This window comes from Polyergus mexicanus, unplaced genomic scaffold, assembly GCF_030449975.1.
Source record: "Polyergus mexicanus isolate NDT 795.1 unplaced genomic scaffold, iyPolMexi1.0 SCAF_2, whole genome shotgun sequence".
Lineage (NCBI taxonomy): Eukaryota > Metazoa > Arthropoda > Insecta > Hymenoptera > Formicidae > Polyergus > Polyergus mexicanus.
This window is the reverse complement of record NW_027223322.1, coordinates 11,879,185-11,897,082: the sequence shown is the minus strand read 5'-3', so window position 1 is coordinate 11,897,082 and position 17,898 is coordinate 11,879,185. Positions and strand designations below refer to the sequence as shown.

Sequence of the window (17,898 nt, the reverse complement as noted above, 5' to 3'; positions counted from 1 at the left end):
GGGTGATCGAGCCGCCCGAAGCGCCTCTTCTTTCGGGCTTCTCGAGCGATTTTCTTCGAATATAGAATAGCGGCCATTCTCACCATAGACGCGACGTAATGCCAATCTCTGGATATATCGCTTGTCCACTCGCTCGCGAGAGAGTGCTTGCTTATTAAGGAACGGAGCGGGTTAAAGCGGATAAGAGAGATCGAGATCTCGACGAGCGTTTAAAAAGGAGGGGGCGCGTGTTCTTCGAGAGAGACGAGCGGGAGATTGTGCGTAGCGTCACGCGTCAAGGATCGCGAAACGTCTTCATCGATCGTGAAACGCTGCATGCATTGTGAATCCGGTAAATACGTATTGTCGGACTATAAAATTGCGAAACATATGCATTTAGGTATTTACAATGATCAAAACACATGCTTCGATGCTTCTCTCATCCATTCTTTTCTCTCTCGTTTTTTCTCGATGTATCTCGGTTATTTCTCTGTCTCGTCGTCGCTCGCTTTCGCGCATACACGTACCAGCCTGCGTGAGGGCACATATACAAAAAGGGGGGCACTGCGCGAGAAGGTACTGAGGCTAAGTGGCGAGTTTAGAGAGATTTCATTAAATCATATGGATTGGGGATAATGTATGTTATTGAGCGGAGCGTTCAAATCATGCTCTATAAGTTGTAATAAGTCCAATTTTAGGGCCGGTCATGGGCCGGGTCTCGCAGTGGTTGTCGAGCGACTCGGTCGCTTGCTGATCGTCGACTGCCAACTGGCCCGGGGCCGGCGCGGAATGACAGTCACTGGGATCGGCGAACCCACCACTTACTCGTCAAACGGCCAGCCGGTCCGCCGAAATCACTGCCATTTAGATAATTTGTAATGAATAGGCACTACTCATTTCATACCCCTTCCCATTTCTCTCCTCTTATTTTACTTCTCTCTCGCGCACGGCCTGGGCCCCGAAAGAGTGCGTTCAGGTTGGCTGTTGGCCGAATGACATCGTTTATCTAATATTTCATAGGACGGTGCGCGGATGACGGTTCTGGGAAAGACGCGATAAATCGCGGCGAGATGCCGCGAGCATCCCAGGACCATCGAACTTAAGCGAGACCACTTAAGAAAGAATTCGGGATTTCATCCTCGCTCGAGAGCGAGAAGGAATGGCCTCGACAAGTTTCGAACGCATATGTGCAGAGGGAAGGCTGCTGCGGGCGTATAATCCGAGCGTGATGTACGATTTAAACGCGGAAGTGAATTTCATCCCAATGTATAAGATTGTATATCGATATCGAAATATATTCAAGGAAGAAAAATATATCGATATGTTGGCATAACGAATAGCGACGTGACACGTTCTTTCTCTCGCGTTTCCTCCGCAACGAGAGACCCGCGCCGAAAGTACGTGGCATCGATCAAAAAATGCGTGACTGCGCATACATTATCGCGCTGCGTTGTCGACTAACGAAAGGGAGAGAGACAGAGAAACGGCGGAAGGGAGAGATTCTGTTGCGCCTGTCTTGAAAAATCGAGTATTCGGGGTGGCGGCGAACCGCGAAGAATAATACAAGCTCGCTGCCGCATATCCGATATCGAATATGGCAATAAGCCCGATATGACGAGAAAGTGTGTGTGTGTGTGTGAGAGAGAGAGAGAGAGAGAGAGAAAATTATCGATGCAGCTAGGCGATGAAACCCCAGGTCTGCGATCTATCCGGGGGTCCCACGTATTCGTTCGCGAATCCATCACGGTGGCTTGCTAAGGCGTCGCGCAAACATAAACGGACCTAGCTGGCGGACGCGCGAATCAACGCGTAGATTATATGCAGAGGCTACGCGCCGCCGCATGTTGTGATTGATATTTGGTTAAGCGTCCGGCGATCCATCAAGCCCGCAAAAGCCCTCTTTATCCTTGACTCGCCGAGAGCTACACGTCTCACCCGATTCCGATGAAATCTGGATACACGCTCGTACCATCACGGTTCTCCTTTGCAGTCAATCCTTCCTTCTCTCGTCTCACGGATCTTCCTCTCGCTTCCCTTCTCTTTTTCTCGCTCTCTCCCTTACCCCGGGCCATTACTGGAACTGAGAGGCGGAGGAAGATCGATAATTGAATTTACGCAATTTCTTCGTGAAAACCCGGAGTGAATAATCATAATATATTCCGCTTTGTTTACACATCATACGGTAACTATATATGAGATCTCACTACAGCACGCGTGTATATTTTATTTGCAGACGTACCAAGGATGGAGAAGTCACCGCTTCTGGCGAACGGATACAATCACCCACCTACGCATCTGAGCCACATGCAGTTCATGCAGCTCGGCGGACACCCAGGTGCGGGACACACCGCCATCCTGTCACCGGCCAGTCTGCCGCATCACCTGCAGGCGCAGGCGCAGGCTCGCGCCGAGCAAGGTCTCAAGGTCAACCCGAACATGACCAATATGGAAGCCCTCGCGAGGTGAGTTTCTCTCCCTTCCTTTCTCGCTGTTCATCTCGCTGTGTCAGGCCGCAAGCGAGCGCTCTTGCGAGCGACGATATTCCGGAAGCCGCGCGTTCTCGCAGCGGGTAACATTTTCATTAATTTCCTTCCCGTGCTTTACGAGCCGACCGGGGACAAGTCACGCGCCGGATAGAATGGTAACGCAAGCGCAAAGAGATACACGCCAAGTGTATCGACGAAAGATGGAAGAGGAGTTCAGAATAAAATGTCGGAAAATTAAAAATTTCCAGCTTGTGTGTGTGCTTCCGCTTTCGCTCTTTTCGCTCTTCTCACGCAAGATCGGTGGCTCATTCGAAAATTGGATTTATCCGTTTGGAGTTTATCACCGGCGCTCTTTGGCCGGCGAGGCCAAAGGAATACGACTTTAAGAGGATTTGAAGAGACGGCGAAGCCGTGGAAATCCGAGGGGTTTCGACACCGCTTGATCTCTTCCCCCTTCTTGCACCTTTCCTCGTTATCCCTCTTTTTTTTGTCTTCGTATCTTCCTTCGACTTCGCTTTCTTAGACGCGCATCATTTACTCGGCTTGGATTATATTTCACTGTGTTGCACACCATTGACGATTAATCTCCTTTTTTGTACCGAATACTTAAAATCAAACGAGTTTCTTTTCTGCGATTACAGAAATTTAATTCTTCATAAAATAATTTTGTTTATAATTATCGTAATATTTTTTGCTGAAAAATATTAGAAACAATAATTTAATCTTATATACTGCGGGAACGTGGCGAACCTCGTATTGTCTCAAGGATGCGTTTCGTATGATATTATTCATGACTTGGATCGACCTTGAAGTCCTACGACCATTCAAGCTTATCCTCGCGCGGCGTTAGACCATCTTTGAAGATGCCTTCTTGGGGCGGCAAGTCTCCTCGCCGCCTTACATGTGGTCCCAAGACGAATATCGCGGCTTATTCGGTTTCGTAGAGCGTATAGAGAGCCGCAAAGAACCAGAGAAAGGCAAGAGAGAGAAAGAGAGAGAGAGAGACAAAGAGAGAAGGAAACCAAAGGAGCAGCATCCTCGTCCTTGCTCGAGGGGGTAGATACGGGACTAATCCCGGCATTTGTTAACGCGTTTCTAATAGATGCTCTCGGTACGTTCCCGCTCGCCGCGAAACGCTCCTGTAGCCAGCCAGAGCTTTGGAGGATACGGAGACTCGCCTTAATTTTCGATTACATCCGCTCCGTGTAATTAGCCCCGTTCCGCCAACCATTACCCTCTTTGCCTGAGAGTTCGCTTTAGGCGGCGCGCGCTCGCAAAATCGGGACTTAACAGCGGACAGAGAGAGATCCGTTCGTTTCGTCCTTTCGAGGGCGTTCAACTCGATTCTGCGTCGAACGTCGAAAAATGAATTCGCAATCGCGATCGGATGATAGATAACGATCGAGAATAAAAAGATGACAAAAACAAAGAAGAGAGAACGCGAGAATACTTTTTACCGTCGCATCATAGTTAGATATCTGGTGGTGCGCATTTTGAATGCAAACTTGACGACGTGCCCTGGATGGCAAGATTATTTAATGCAGAACCGACGCTCAGGATTTTTAACGCGTCTCAATCTTTCTTGACGACGTAGCGTGAGAGCGAGTGTAGCGAGGCGCGTGAGTGTACGTCGCGCGGACACGCACACGCGCGCGCGTGTATAATGACACGGCGAAGGCGGCGCCGCACGTTTCGCATTATGATTTCAGCGCTTTGCTTTTAATTAAAATGCAAATCTATCGCGGCGGAGGAGCGAACGAGCGAGCGAGAGAGAGATCGGGAGGTAAGACGGATTACGTCTGGGGGCGCTACGACAAACACCGGAATATGATTAATTCAACGCAACCCCATCCTGGGACACCGACGCCACCACCGTCACCGCGTCCCTTTCGTCCACCCTGCCCGTCTCTCTCTCTCTCTCTCTCTCTCTCTCTCTCTCTCTCTCTCTCTCTCTGTCTCTCTCTTTCTCTCTCTGTCTCTCTCTGTCTCGTCTCTATCGTCATCCCTTAACTCGACGTATATCTCCTTCTTCCCTCCAACTACCTTTCATCACCCCGCGTGACCTCTTTGACCAGTTTCCACGAACGACACGTACGGCTTTCGCGTCTATCTGTAACTCCTCACTTTCCTTCCCCCATCGACATCAACATCGTTCATTTTCCGTTGTGCAAATACGCCAACGAGAACCGTGGAAATCGTGTCAGGCATATTGACATTAGATCCCGGAACATCTCTCTGGAGAGATAAACTTGGGAGAATATTTTTTTCGGAACATACGATCTCGATGCCATCTAATTTCCGTTTCGTTCTTAAATCGCGCAAACGAAGATTCGATCCCTTCCCCTTCTCCTCTACCTTTTGATTAATTTATATCCGCTCCTCCTTCTTCTCTCGTTATATCTTTTTTTTTTCCTCCGCATGATTCTAGGTACAAATTAACTCCGCTCCTCCCGCGCTGACATCTCTTTTTTAATCAACGACATCAAAGGCTCTTCATTCTCGGTGCGTTCGGCAACGGTCGAATCGCGCCGCTACCGAGAGATGAGACGAAACGAGGACTCTTAATCAAGCGTGTCCTCTCTCGCAGGAGGATGCCTCGCGATTATGCAATTTTTTCCACGACGCGAATCTTGACACGTTTTTTTCTTTCGTTTCCCTTTTGATTCGCGATATTCCGAGGTCGAGGCTCGGGTTTTCTTTTCTATCTTTTGTCGTAACCGCCTTTTGTTTTGTGCTCCACAGGTCCGGGACGGTTTGGGAAAACTGCCGAGCTGCCTACGAAGATATTGTCAAACATCTCGAAAGGTAGGACATCCAAATCGTATTTAAAAAAGAAAGAGGGAAAAATTGTGACGGATCGTGGCTCGCGGTCATCGCGTTTTTACGCAAAAATTCCGACATGCGTGCGTTTCGACGTGCGAGAGGGTACGCGCAAACGCCGTTCACCCGTGAACCCGTAATTCTCGATTAGCCGGAAAAATCGCGCTACATCACCGACGCCAAAAATACAAAACGCAGCGGAGCGAGCTCGATGACGCCGGCGGCCTAGGCCGCCGCTGCACTTGCCGATAAATCAGTATTATCGGGGAACGGTATCGAGTTTCCGGTCGCGCGACAAGTTGAGTCCAGGCCTGACGTAGTAATGCCAACATGATTTGTATGGTGCGAGAGCTCGTAACGTCCCCCCTTCCTCTTTGCGCCCCCGCCACCCCATTCCACCCCTAGCCTATCCGCCGCAAAATCCATCCACCGCGACCTGCGTTTCATCCGATACCAACACACAGCCACTGTCGTGGCCGGAGAGCCGAGTCGCACCGAGGTTTCCGCGTGATCCTAACCACTTGTCACTTCACGGCACGCAGATCATCGTCGCGACGTGCCCGTCCATCATTCGGGGATTAAATCATTCGAGCGCTTGCGAAATACTCGCGCCCGCCGAGAGCCGTCGCGCTTCGAAAGGGTTGATTTCGGGAAGGGAATTTCGAGCGTCTCTCCGCATCTCCTCCCCCCTTGTCAGCCTCGGCGGAGAGGGTGCGAAACAGCGTGCTCTGTTATATTATCGTATTGCTTCGCGTTGAATTCAGTGTCTCGTACTTTCGTTTCGTGCGAAATGAAAAGTTGAAGCGATACAAGGGAGACGAGGGCGACACCAAACGAACGGACCAAGCATGCCGAGATCTTTAATTTTACCCTCGCTCGTAGGAGGACACAGATGCGAGAGGGAGGGGTCGGTCCTCGCGCCTCTACGTGACGAGCGGCAGAGAGCCGTTAATATGAGGAGGTGAAAATCGACACTTGGCCGTCCGAAACGTAATTTCCAATTCAAAGGCAATGACCACTGGTCGAGCCCCGCCGCCGACCACTCACTCCCCACTTCGACTGTACGCCACCCTTTCTCTTTCTCTCTCTCCTTCTATTTGCTTTACCGTCGACCCCACCGTCGACTTCGTCAACCGGACAAACGCGTATTGTGATTTCAGCCTTTGACTGGTGGCCGTTCGATGGATATCGCAGGGGGTGGTAAATGGGCACGAGGCCACGAGGAGCGGATGCGGGGGCGTCGGCGGCCGCGACGGTGGGAAAGGGGGGGGGGAGAGTACGAGGGGCCGGGAAACGGACCGAAGCAGCGAGAGCGACGGGGTTGGTTTGCTGTGGAAGGGCGGCGGACCGGCGAACACACCGTGAATATTCATGGCGAGAACCCTAGACGAATTCGGACTTGTTGCGACTGACACTGATGTAAACCTTTGTTTATCCTGCGTGGCCCGCGCGTTCGTTCGTTCCCTCGAGATACGCGCGAGAGCAGCCGCGCAGCCGAGGGCGATCCTCGAGTATTTAACTGCGAGTTAAATTCTGATTAATCGACGGCGCCGGCTTTATTAATTGTTTGTCCTCTTTTGATTTTACAAGCACACGAAACGCAGATGGAACGACCGAAGACCGCGTTACTCCTTCTGTCGCCTCTGGTTCGTTCTCCCTCGCCGGTATCACCGACGCGTTTTAATCTCGATGATTTGTTCTCGCTAATCCATTTGATCTACTCGGAGGAAAACTCTTCCCGATTTCCCCTTAAGTCTATCCGCCAGTTCGGTCAATTAAATCTCATTAATCTAAACGGCACAGTAAGTTCCTTTATATGGTTCTTCTGTACGGAAGATAAGATTTATTAGAGAATATTTTTTATCCAAAAATATAATCATCTTTTCGTTTGACGCAAGCTAAAAGCTCGTAGCTGCAAATTTTTATTTAAATTTAAATTTTTTACAATTTTCATTTGTCGCGTAATTGCATGTATCATTCTCTTCGTCACGAGTGATAGCTATAAAAGTGAATTTCGGATATATATGACTGGCGGATAAGCAGTCGTTACGGGCGGATGAAGGCGGAGTTGCGGAGTTGCCGGTCGGACCCTCGGCGTACTGCGGCGGCGGCGGCTCCGCGCGCGTTATGAAGTAAGTAATATTAATGGTTCCCCGCGCAGTCAGAATGTTCGATATCAATGCGCTAATGTCGGCTTCCTGGCTTTAAAACTACCCAGTCATTCCGGCATAATTCAGGCGCGCATTGTCTGTCGCCGCCCGACTATCATCCGCCGTCAGTTTCTCGCTGCCTTCCTACGTTGAGTTCCTTATCGTCGGCATCCCCTTACGCGCTGCCTCCGCATCCTCCGCACCGGTCCTTCCTCCCTCCATTCCTCGTCTCTGCGTCTCCCCCGTCTTTCCTCCGTCATCTCACTTCGACCAGTCCCGGACTTGGGAGCCACCCTCCTCGTCGTACTGTCGCAATGTCATTAATTACGGCGACGACGACGGCGACGACGTCCTATCGTCCAGGACATCTGCTGGAAAATAATATTCATAAAGTTGAGTCTCGTCGTTACGATCGACTCTTTCTGCTTCCACCTTCTCTCTCTCTCTCTCTCTCTCTCTCTCTCTCTCTCTCTCTTTACCTCATTTGATTTTGCTTCTCGTTTCTTCGTCGTTCTCGTTGTCCCTCTCGCTAACGGGATGACGTCGCCCATTTATATTTACGGTCGTGATTTCGTGGCTGCCGAGACAACATTCTCAAAGAAAAGTGTTCGTTTTGCGTCGACACAAAACGAACACGTGGAACGCGTCGTAAGATATTTCATTTCTTCCTACTTTGATAATCACACGCGATTACTGCCGACATCGACGTCGAGTTGTATCACGAGAATATCAACGTGCGATCAATATTATCATAATCATTTAATATAATACTTAGTTTAATGTACGATTTGTTGGAGTTTGATGGGGGGGGGGGGGCGTTAACGTTTTATCGATTCCATTAAAAAGAAGACAAAAAGATACAGTTTTTATAGAAATGCGCGAAATGTACACTAATATTATCAAACATTTGATACAAATATCTAAATAAATTGAAATGTTATTATTTATTAATTAAGCGACGACATGCACGTTAATTTTGAAATGTATCTTATTATTTTAATTTATCACCAAGTTCCAAGCATTAACTAACTATGACACTTTCAAGAGCAAGACACTTAATAACAAAATATACGCTGTTTTTCGTAAATTACATGAAAATAAGATTCATACTTTTCACGTCACCGCGAATAAGCGTAGGCTGAAAAATACTCGGATGCAGGAACTGTCAAACGATTGTCTTCGCGTTTATTTCGCGGCGCAACGAACGCGACGTTTAATTCGCCTCGGCGATAGCCGGTACCTTTCTTATGCCATCATAGGCGGCACGCTAATTGCGTTCAAACGAACTGTCAGTGCGCGTACAAGCACACGTGCACGTAGAACGATGCAAACACCTACGGAGATAACTCTACGAGCATCACGTAGGGCTGCAGCGGCGCGACGTGCGTGCAAATACGCGCATTGTGATTAATACTGTTTACGCGGTAACCGGTCCAGGCTCGGAGCTGTCAGCATACCGCAACGAGGATCCCATAATTACGCGATGTGCCGCGACGCGACGTTTTCCACCTTGTCCGCTTAATCGCGCATATCAACGTGAATTTCACCATCAGAGATTATCTCCATTGTTCCTGGCACTTATATATACGTGCCAGATTTTTTTATTTATTTCTTATTGTTGCGATTGATCATTGGTTAATTATTACCAAATGTATTAGTATGATGATTGTTTCGCCAATTATATCATTTCTCGTTTAAAAATATATAATTCGAGCGCGTATACGCGATTTAAAACTCAATATGTATTCATAGATGGAAGACTTGATCCGAGTAAGATCGCAAGATGGCAAATTGCCGATTATCCTGGCGTTGACAAAGAGCGTATTAGTCACGCTATCACTCTCGTTTTCTCGTCTCTCCTCTTCGGCGCTATACCGTTCTTGTATTTCTTCTTTGGATTTCACCCTGTAATTTCCTGACATAATTTTCACGTGTAATTGCCAGTATACGCGCGCGTTCGTCCGGGCAATTACTTGGATATATTTAAAGAAACGTGATCTGTGCACTTGGCACTCGAGAAAGAGAGACAGAGGATGCTCGATCGGCGTTAGGGTCACCCTAATTTCACGAAAGCGGTTCGAACCCTGCTCGCGCGCAGCAGGCAGGTATAAAATCCATCGTCGATCGCTTATGAATTCCACGTCTGGTCACCTTCGATCGTTCTACCGATTATGCTAACGTTCCCGTGACCTAATCCCAACAACAATCTAAACGACAATTAGCCCGGCGATTTTTTGCGAGCGGCGCATCTCTTCTTCCCTCGCGTGATTCCGAGGAGGATCTCGCACGGATCTCGAACGGAAATCTCGGCACGGACGGTCAGCCAAAAATATTCTCGATTCGCGACAACCGTACGGTTAAAACTCGCGTTCGGCGAACTTGATCGATCAGCGAGCCCTTCTTCCCCGAACCGATTATCGATTGTCTATCGATGATGGCGCGCGCTCTGAGGACGATGTAGGAACTATCGCGTTACATCACCGTCTTGTTATTGTCGTGATCCCGTATCCTCTGCGTGTGACGATAATGGGATCATCCCTCCACGGGATACTCCACGATACCACGTTCGCGATTGATTGCGACGCGGCACGAAAGGAATCGTCAATCGAGGAGTGCGGAACGCGAGAATGAAGTAACTTGGGACCGATTAATCGATACAGGGCGAATAATGAAAAGTGATATAAGAGCAGATTCTGAGAAAAGGGGACAGAGCGCGAATTGAAAGGAAGAAGCATGCACTTATAAACTTTTCCGTCGAGCAAATACAAGCTAAAGTCGCGCCTTCCTAAGGAGAGGCGAAGACAGACCGCTGCCGAGGAGAATACGAAGAAGGCAGGAAGCTGACCCGAGCGACATTTATTTTATCAACTCGACTAAATTTTATTTATCGATCGAACGTGAATCATTTATCGCAGCAAGTGCCGTGACGTTATTTATCCAAAAAGATAATCAATCTCTAAGTGCGTTCCGAGAACGCCAATATAACAATTTGCTTTTGCGTGCAAATACTTTGCCAACGTTATATAGCATTTCGCCGGAAAACGCAGGAATTTTAATGGAAGCACTGACAAATAATAAATAGATTATCCTTCATAGAATATAACGATATAGTCTTTCGTGGAAAAGCCTTATTTCGACAGTCATGTACGTTGACGCGGATGCAAGTGACGAGAATGATCGCGGCTTTGGTGCAAGCGTGGCGTTGCATTACGCAAGGGGCGGAGGAACTGCGACGACGGGTATTATGTAGGGTCGAAGGGAATCATCCGGGGAAGAGGGGCAGGTGTCATGTTGTGCCAACGTGCATTATTAGAACGTACGTCATCGGCCGGTAACGAGCCAAACCGAGCAAACTTTGGGACGTTGGCGACTTTAACGCGTTCTCGCTGTCGTCGTCGTTGTCGGCATCGTCGGCTCGGCCCGACAAAATGATGATTAATTAAAAACATAATTAGTCGCGTCGTCCGCAAACATGTCTTCGGATACTCCTACCGGACGCTAATGTACCGTGAAATTGTCATCCTTAATATTTTTTTCCGCTCTTCGCTCTCGTCTCGTTAAGCCGCCGTCTTTCGTCGGATATTTTCTCAGCGGGACAGCGAGAGCTATTCGTGTCGCGGCATCGGTGGACTAACGAGCTTGCGATCATCGTCATGTAATTTGTGTCGAATGCGCGTAGATGAGCTTTCAAAACTTAGCCTGTCGCCTGTCGTGACATTTAAATGAGACAGGTCTTTTTTTATCTTTGTTTAGTTTAAATTCATTTGATTCGCGTTGAAAATATATTTAGCCCTTATCTACGCCGCTTCTCGTTTCTATCAAACGCAGATCTTTTTACGCTTCATTGCATTTCGCACGATTCGTATTTATATCCCTTCAGTTTGCACCCTCCATAATCGGAATTTAATTACGACAATCGTCTACGCCGTGCGTCTTAATTAAGCGGAACAAATATCGATTTTAACGCTGCAATATCCTTGTCTTTACGCTGTTGCCATTGTGTATACTTTGCGCGATCGGCCAAGATATATTGTTATTAAATGGTTCCCATTTGGCGCCGCGTGCGCACACACATGTCCGTATATTACGTAGGGAGGGAGGGTTACACTCGCGTTGATGTGCTTTTATTTATATTGCCGCGACATGCGATTTCTCGCTGCACTTGCGGTTACCTTCCATATGTTCTCATTCCGCCGGTTTTTCTCTCGCTATCGATCCAATCGTCGTAAATAAGTAATTTTCTCAAGATACTTGCGTATAACGGGAAGAGACAAGAAACCCGATACTCTTTTCTCGAATAAATTTCTCGTGGAGAAATTGTGCATGTCTGACGTAGATAAGAAACGAAGAAGCGCGGAGGCGGCGATCCGAGAAACGGTCAGCCCGGGCGGGTGGCGTACGAGAGGGGGGGGGGGAGCGGCGGGCGGTTAATTGAAAAGCGGCCGGAAGGGCGCCGTTAAATAAACCGCGGACGAACGTTCCTGCGGTTCCGCGGTGCTACCCATTCGCAGCCTCGGTTTCACTGGCACTTTTGGTAATGAACTAATATTTGCAGTGTCCGTCCCGCGCGGGCGAGCGTTTCCGTTCGCGCGCGTGTGTATATGCGTGTGCCCCGAGAAGCGGACGCGGAGGTGGAGAGACGCGTGTGGACACAATCGTCGGCGTGTTATCAGCGACCCTTCCGTAAATACTCGCTTGGCCCCGCGGGGGTCAAACCAGACCTACCCCGGTACCCCTCGCCCCACCGTTTCCCGTCTCCTCCCTCGCGATGCACATGCACGCCGCCGCTGCCTGGCTCGAGAGCGAGAGCTGTTACGATATGCATATAGATCAAATAGCTTCGTGTGTGCTTTGCATTCCCGACGATTGCTTCGCCGAAATCAGATTCTTCCGCTTTCGTCGTCCACGTTCTCCCTTCCTTCGGGACGATCCCGCGCGCTCTTTGATCAGCGCGACGCTTTGCATGCGCGAAATGCATCGCCTTCTTTTGAGATGTCCGTTCCTTTGCCTCGGGGCGTCTGTAGAAAACTCACGAGAAAGGGATCTCCGTGAAATTAAAGTCCAGTTGTATAAATTATTTTTTTATATTGATAAGGAAGCCTCCTTCGAATATTTCGATATTAAATACCATTTCCGACATTAAGTCGCGTTTAAATCTTCTTTTTTTTTTTAAGATTGCGGAGGATTTTGAGAGTAAAGAAGAGGGAAAAGAGAGAAAAAGAAAGGGTGCGTCTCTTTCGCGCGTGGTACTTTCTGCCTGTGACAGCGCGATGTAAAGAGTAACGTAGTTCTCTACCTCGGTGACAAACGAGCCAAAAGTGGCAGCCACGGTCACTCGACAAGAATAATCGTTTTCCAATTGAAATCCAATAGCAACTTGGCGTGTGGCTGCTGCTCGTGGTCGTCCCTCTCTTCTCGTTCCTTTTGCATCTCACATTGATCAACGCTTCTAAAATGTTTTTGACATTGATTATGCGAAGGAGGATCGACTCGGAATACCTTTCCCTGCGCTGTCTACTTCCTCCACGAGAAAGATTCCCAATCACAGGAAGTACTCTCTCTCTCTCTCTCTCTCTCTCTCTCTCTCTCTCTCTCTCTCTCTCGCCGTCGTCGCCGGCGCAAAAAGCCAACATTTTCGAGAATTTAAATAATATCCTTTTATATTTTCGGGGCCGCTTCGCGCGCTTCACAAGTAGCAGGGACATCGCGCTCGTACGTTTGCGCGTACGTCGGCCGTCATAAATCCAGCCGGGCGTTACGGGAGAGAGAAAATCTACAATTCTAAAGCTTTCCATAAAACACTCGACAAAACGCTTCGCCCGCACTTTTCGAGTGGCCACCGAGCCCTCCATCGTCGCCTCTCCTCCTCCTCCTCCTCCTCCTCCTCCTTCTCGTGCTTTTCCTCCTCCGCTTCTCCTCACGCCGCTCTCCTCGCTTCGCATGAATCTGTTGAAATATGTAAAACCGTGTAACCTCTTCAATTTACATAGCCGCGTTCTGCGTACGCGGAGTGGCCGCTCGTCGCGCTAATTGATAATTCCGCGTGCTTTACTCTCCTCTTTACATGATACTCGCTTCGGGCTAGAAAATTGCGCGAGCCAATGTAAACAGTGTCGAATCTCGGCCACCGTCGAGATCGTCGACAAATGTTACCGTTCGTGTATCGCAATAAAAAAATATCGCTCTCTATTTTCTCTCTCATGTTTCTCGAGGCTTTTACACAGAGACGATTACACGCAATCTGAATGTGGATCTAAGACTCCTCACGTTTACCTCTAGTAAACACATTTCGAGTCGAAGAAAATCTCTCGATCGCGCGAAACTCTCCACAGCCGCTTCTTCTACCCCGAGATTTAAACCATCTTTTCGTCTCTCGGACGTACTCGCGTTCGTCGAGAAATCCATTCGAGAAAAATAGGTTCGGTAGCGAGGAATAGACGCAGGCCGACATCGAGAAAAAGAGAGGCGGAGAACGAGAGCGCGAGATGAAGAAGGAGACGGGATGATGATGATGATGATGATGATGAAGCAAATGCCTCGGACGTTGTCTCACGTGATAGACGTCCATCATCGGGTACGACGAAAGCCCAACATCGCGAGGCGACACATAAATATATATACGCTTGGACGCGCCGTGTTGATGCAACTATCATTTTTTCTCCTCTCTTCCCGTCGCCGGTAATCGCGGTCGCTCGCTTCGCTTTCGCTTCCACCACCGTCTCCTCCTACTCCTCTTCTTCTCTTCTTTTTTTTTCCCCGCAACACCACGCGTGATCCACTGCGACGGCACGCCGTTGCCACTGGTATTTCGGAGCTCGCTGAACAAACAAGCGCCGATAAAAGTACCGGGAGAGTATATAGTACATCTGGAAGTAGGGATCATCAGTCACGACGCATCTGCGAAGCACTCTAGTTCTCTCTTCTGCCCTCTGCTTGTCTGTCCCCCTTTCTCTCTCTTTCTCTGTCTCTCTTTTTCTCTCGCATCCACCCACCGCGAGTGCTAAAAACCATTTGTCATCGCCAGCGTAAATATGCTCCCTGAGCGAAACGTGCATTCGACTTGCCTTCCCTCGCGAGAAATCGGAGGATTATTCTGATATTTTGACGCAGCCGCGTGAAATGTGATTTTAGAAGATTGTTGAATTTGTTGCGGGAAGCGAATAGTCCCGTTTCAAGAAATCCTTCAGAGATGAATATGATTCCTTTACTATGCGCAAAAAATTGCTCATCGTCGCGATAAATAATGATGAACCGATTCGTTCGGATGCTTGTGAAATATGTCGATTCTCGTAACGATAGAAAACAAAACGCGAAGAAAGGCGAGGAAAAACGTGCTCGGCACGGTGCGCGGGGCTTATCTTTATTTAGTGTAACCACACGTTCGCGCGCGCTCGGGGGAGTACCTTAAAAAGTTCGTCTAATAAAACCCCAAGGCCATTTGTCAACGGGGGTGCGCAGCGCGCCCCGGGGGGGCCGCTGCTACAAAATGTATGTAAAACACATCCAGTCGACGCCGCGGCTCGTGAGGCCGTAACCGCTCGCGCGTCTGATGGGCCGACATCTAAAATAATAAAAGTTGCCTCCGTCATTTGTCAACGCTTCCTCTAAGGAGCGACACGGCGAGTCCCACCCGCCACCTCGTAATTTCGCGATGTCGCAGCTGCGAGCGCGTTTGCCGTCTCTCCCTCCCCTTCCCCCGTGTCCCCCCCCCCTCCCCCAGTCTTCTTCTTCACCCTTGCAGAAAGACACTGTGTTACAACGATTTCGTGTTACGGCTCCCTTAATTTTACGAAGAGTCGTCTCTCCCTCGCGAAATAAGAATTTGAATGAAGCTCGCGCGAGCCGACTTAATGCGATAACGCGCGCGACACCATGACACGAGCGTCCTAAATAGCGTAAGCGAATGCCGCTCACCTCTGGTTAATTGCTACGATTCAAATGATATTCCAAAAATATCGTTGCTCGAAATCTTACAAAAATATATATCCTCGTTGCGCCTTCTTTTTATTTAATATTTATAATTATCCGTCTCTTTGAATCATATCGAACAATTATTTGCTGGAATTAAAGACAAAAAGTTGGAATATAAAAATTACGGCCGACCGTATACGCATACATATACGACGTGCACAGACGAAGATCGAAACTTTGTACGGTCGCATTTTACGATAAACGTTGGCTTAATTAAAACACGCACATGAACGTTTCCTGTGGAGAGATAGTGGTTCCATAAGGAACGTCCTCTCGCTGGTACTTCGGATATCCGCGGAGGTGACGCGAAACGAGGCGTTTCCGTACTTTATGCCCGTCCGCCTTAATCCTTCGAAGATGCAGAGCGAGAGAGAAGAGAACGGGCGCGATGTGGCCTTAAAGTGAAATAATAAATAAAATAATATATTCCGCGTTTCTCTCTCTCACGCGTTGCCGACTCGCGAACGGGGCAATAATCTAGGAGAACAAATGTGCCAGACGACTTTTATGAAACGATCCGAAGGGGCCTTCTTCCTCCCCGTCACTCTTTTATGTATATGTATAGTTGAAAAATAAAATCCTAACTCTTTCTCGGAAGTCGAGGGAAAGAGGCGAGGGAGCTGGAAGCGGCGGGATAAAATGTTAAATACCGGCCGCTGAACACCGGGGGCCGACAATAAAATAGTCGTAAACCATTCGCTCGAATAATGCACCTGTTTGGCCGTTGCGTCGTAACACTATCTCGCTTAATATCCATTGCGATTGGTCGACATATAGGCGTCAACTTTGACTCGGTCCAAACGGCACAAGTTATTGATCGTTGCGCGTATCAATTCATTAAATGGATCCAAATTTCTCGCGCGCACCTTAAAAAAAAAACTATGCGAGAGAGAGAGAGAGAGAGAGAGAGAGAGAGAGAGTTCACATATACATATATAATTTTTAATTTTTCAAAGGTAATATTTATATATGTAATATTATTATACCCGATTTGCATGAAAACAATTCGTAAACGTTGCTCGATAAAAACGCTTTATACGCTTTCTCACTTTCGCGGAAAAAAGCGCATTAGTTGCGGAATGGAGATCGTTCCCGCGTTCTTCGTCGCGGATAAAACGCGAGCGAGTTTCGGTGGAAAATCTCGGGCTGTCCACACACATAAAGTCGACGCTCACCCTCGGTGGCGTGTCGTTTCTGCATTGAAAGAATGATCGAGTACCCAGGGCCCGAAAGGGCGAATGCGCGCCCGACCAACCACCATCAGCCGGTGGTGGCGTTTGAGTGTAACCGCGCGCGCAGCACTCGCTTATTCCAGTTTATTTTCAAGTAACCCTTCACATTGCGCTAATGTATTTCTTTTAAGCCGCCATTCACGTCGTCCGACATTTCAATCCGGTCCATTCAGCGTCCCTCCGCCCGCCCGTCTTTTCGTGAAACACACGGCCGATCGATCTAACCAACATCGCGCGTCAATATTCGCACGACTTAATCCATTTCGGCGAATGACTCGTCATCTTTTTTTTTTTATTCCTCCTCCTTTTCCCCTCGACATCTTTCCCCCGCTCTCCTTTACATTTCCCATGCGCAGTCATTTTGCGATACAATCGTCGGTCGCGTTTTCTTTGACGCGATAACACGCATTGATGAATGAAATAGGCAAATCGAAGGTCTTGTAAAGGTAATTAAGCGATAACCAAAAATTCATTGATCGTATATATAAGATTTTATTCATGCGCAAATAGAACATCTCACGGATGTGACATTACGAGATATTTGAAATAGTGAATGAGAAGGGAGAGTCGCGATAGAAAGGGAGAAAAGTATGGTACTTATATAACGGGAGAGAGTTGGAGAGGAAGATAAAAGTCCATTGCTGCGTTCGACGTTATAATAATTCAACGTGTACGACACGCGGTGAGAAGGGGTTACACTGCATTCCTGTTCGTTTCGATGTCTATAACGCGCTGACAAAGGGGTCCGCCGATCGCACGGGGTTCGTTTCGGCTCTGTGGATCGCTAAATATTTCATTTCGCATCCCTCGAAACGTTTAATCTCGATTCAGGTATCGCGAATATGTGTTCTTGCGCAACTCGCGCAGGTGGCTCTCGATTTGCTCTCGATTGATGCGTTGCCGAAAGTCACCGTGTATGTAAAAAAAAACTTATGAGAATATCTTTAATCTACGAAGGGAAAAATATAGCATTTATATTAATACAAAATTTTGTATTTGAATATGAAAATTTTAATTAACTAAAGATTTTCTCTCTCACTCTCTCTCTCTCTCTGCGCAAAAAAAAATTAATTATTTGATACGCTAATAAAATAACTTTTATCGACAAGTTATATAGATATGTAATAAAGCGTAGATGTACAAACGCAGTCATGTTTCTGACTCTGATCGGACATCGAGGAGTTTCATTATTTGGGGCTGCGGTATAGCTGCGTCTTTCTCATTCCACCGCCCCATCTTCGTTTACATTTATGATTTAAT

The 17,898-nt window shown here is 48.0% G+C and overlaps 1 protein-coding gene across 8 annotated transcripts in view; it reads left to right on the top strand.

The window, feature by feature from the left end:
* Positions 1–17,898, top strand: part of Dac (dachshund family transcription factor) — a 183,995-nt gene that overhangs the window by 85,679 nt on the left and 80,418 nt on the right. For all 8 annotated transcript variants that reach the window (XR_011447963.1, XM_070308748.1, XM_070308739.1 and 5 more), the window contains 2 exons: positions 2,213–2,441; positions 5,208–5,270. Coding sequence is in view for 7 of the 8 variants with exons in the window: in XM_070308748.1 (XP_070164849.1) it covers positions 2,213–2,441; positions 5,208–5,270 (292 nt within the window). In the remaining variant the exon portion in view is untranslated. The remainder of the gene's footprint in view (positions 1–2,212; positions 2,442–5,207; positions 5,271–17,898) is intronic.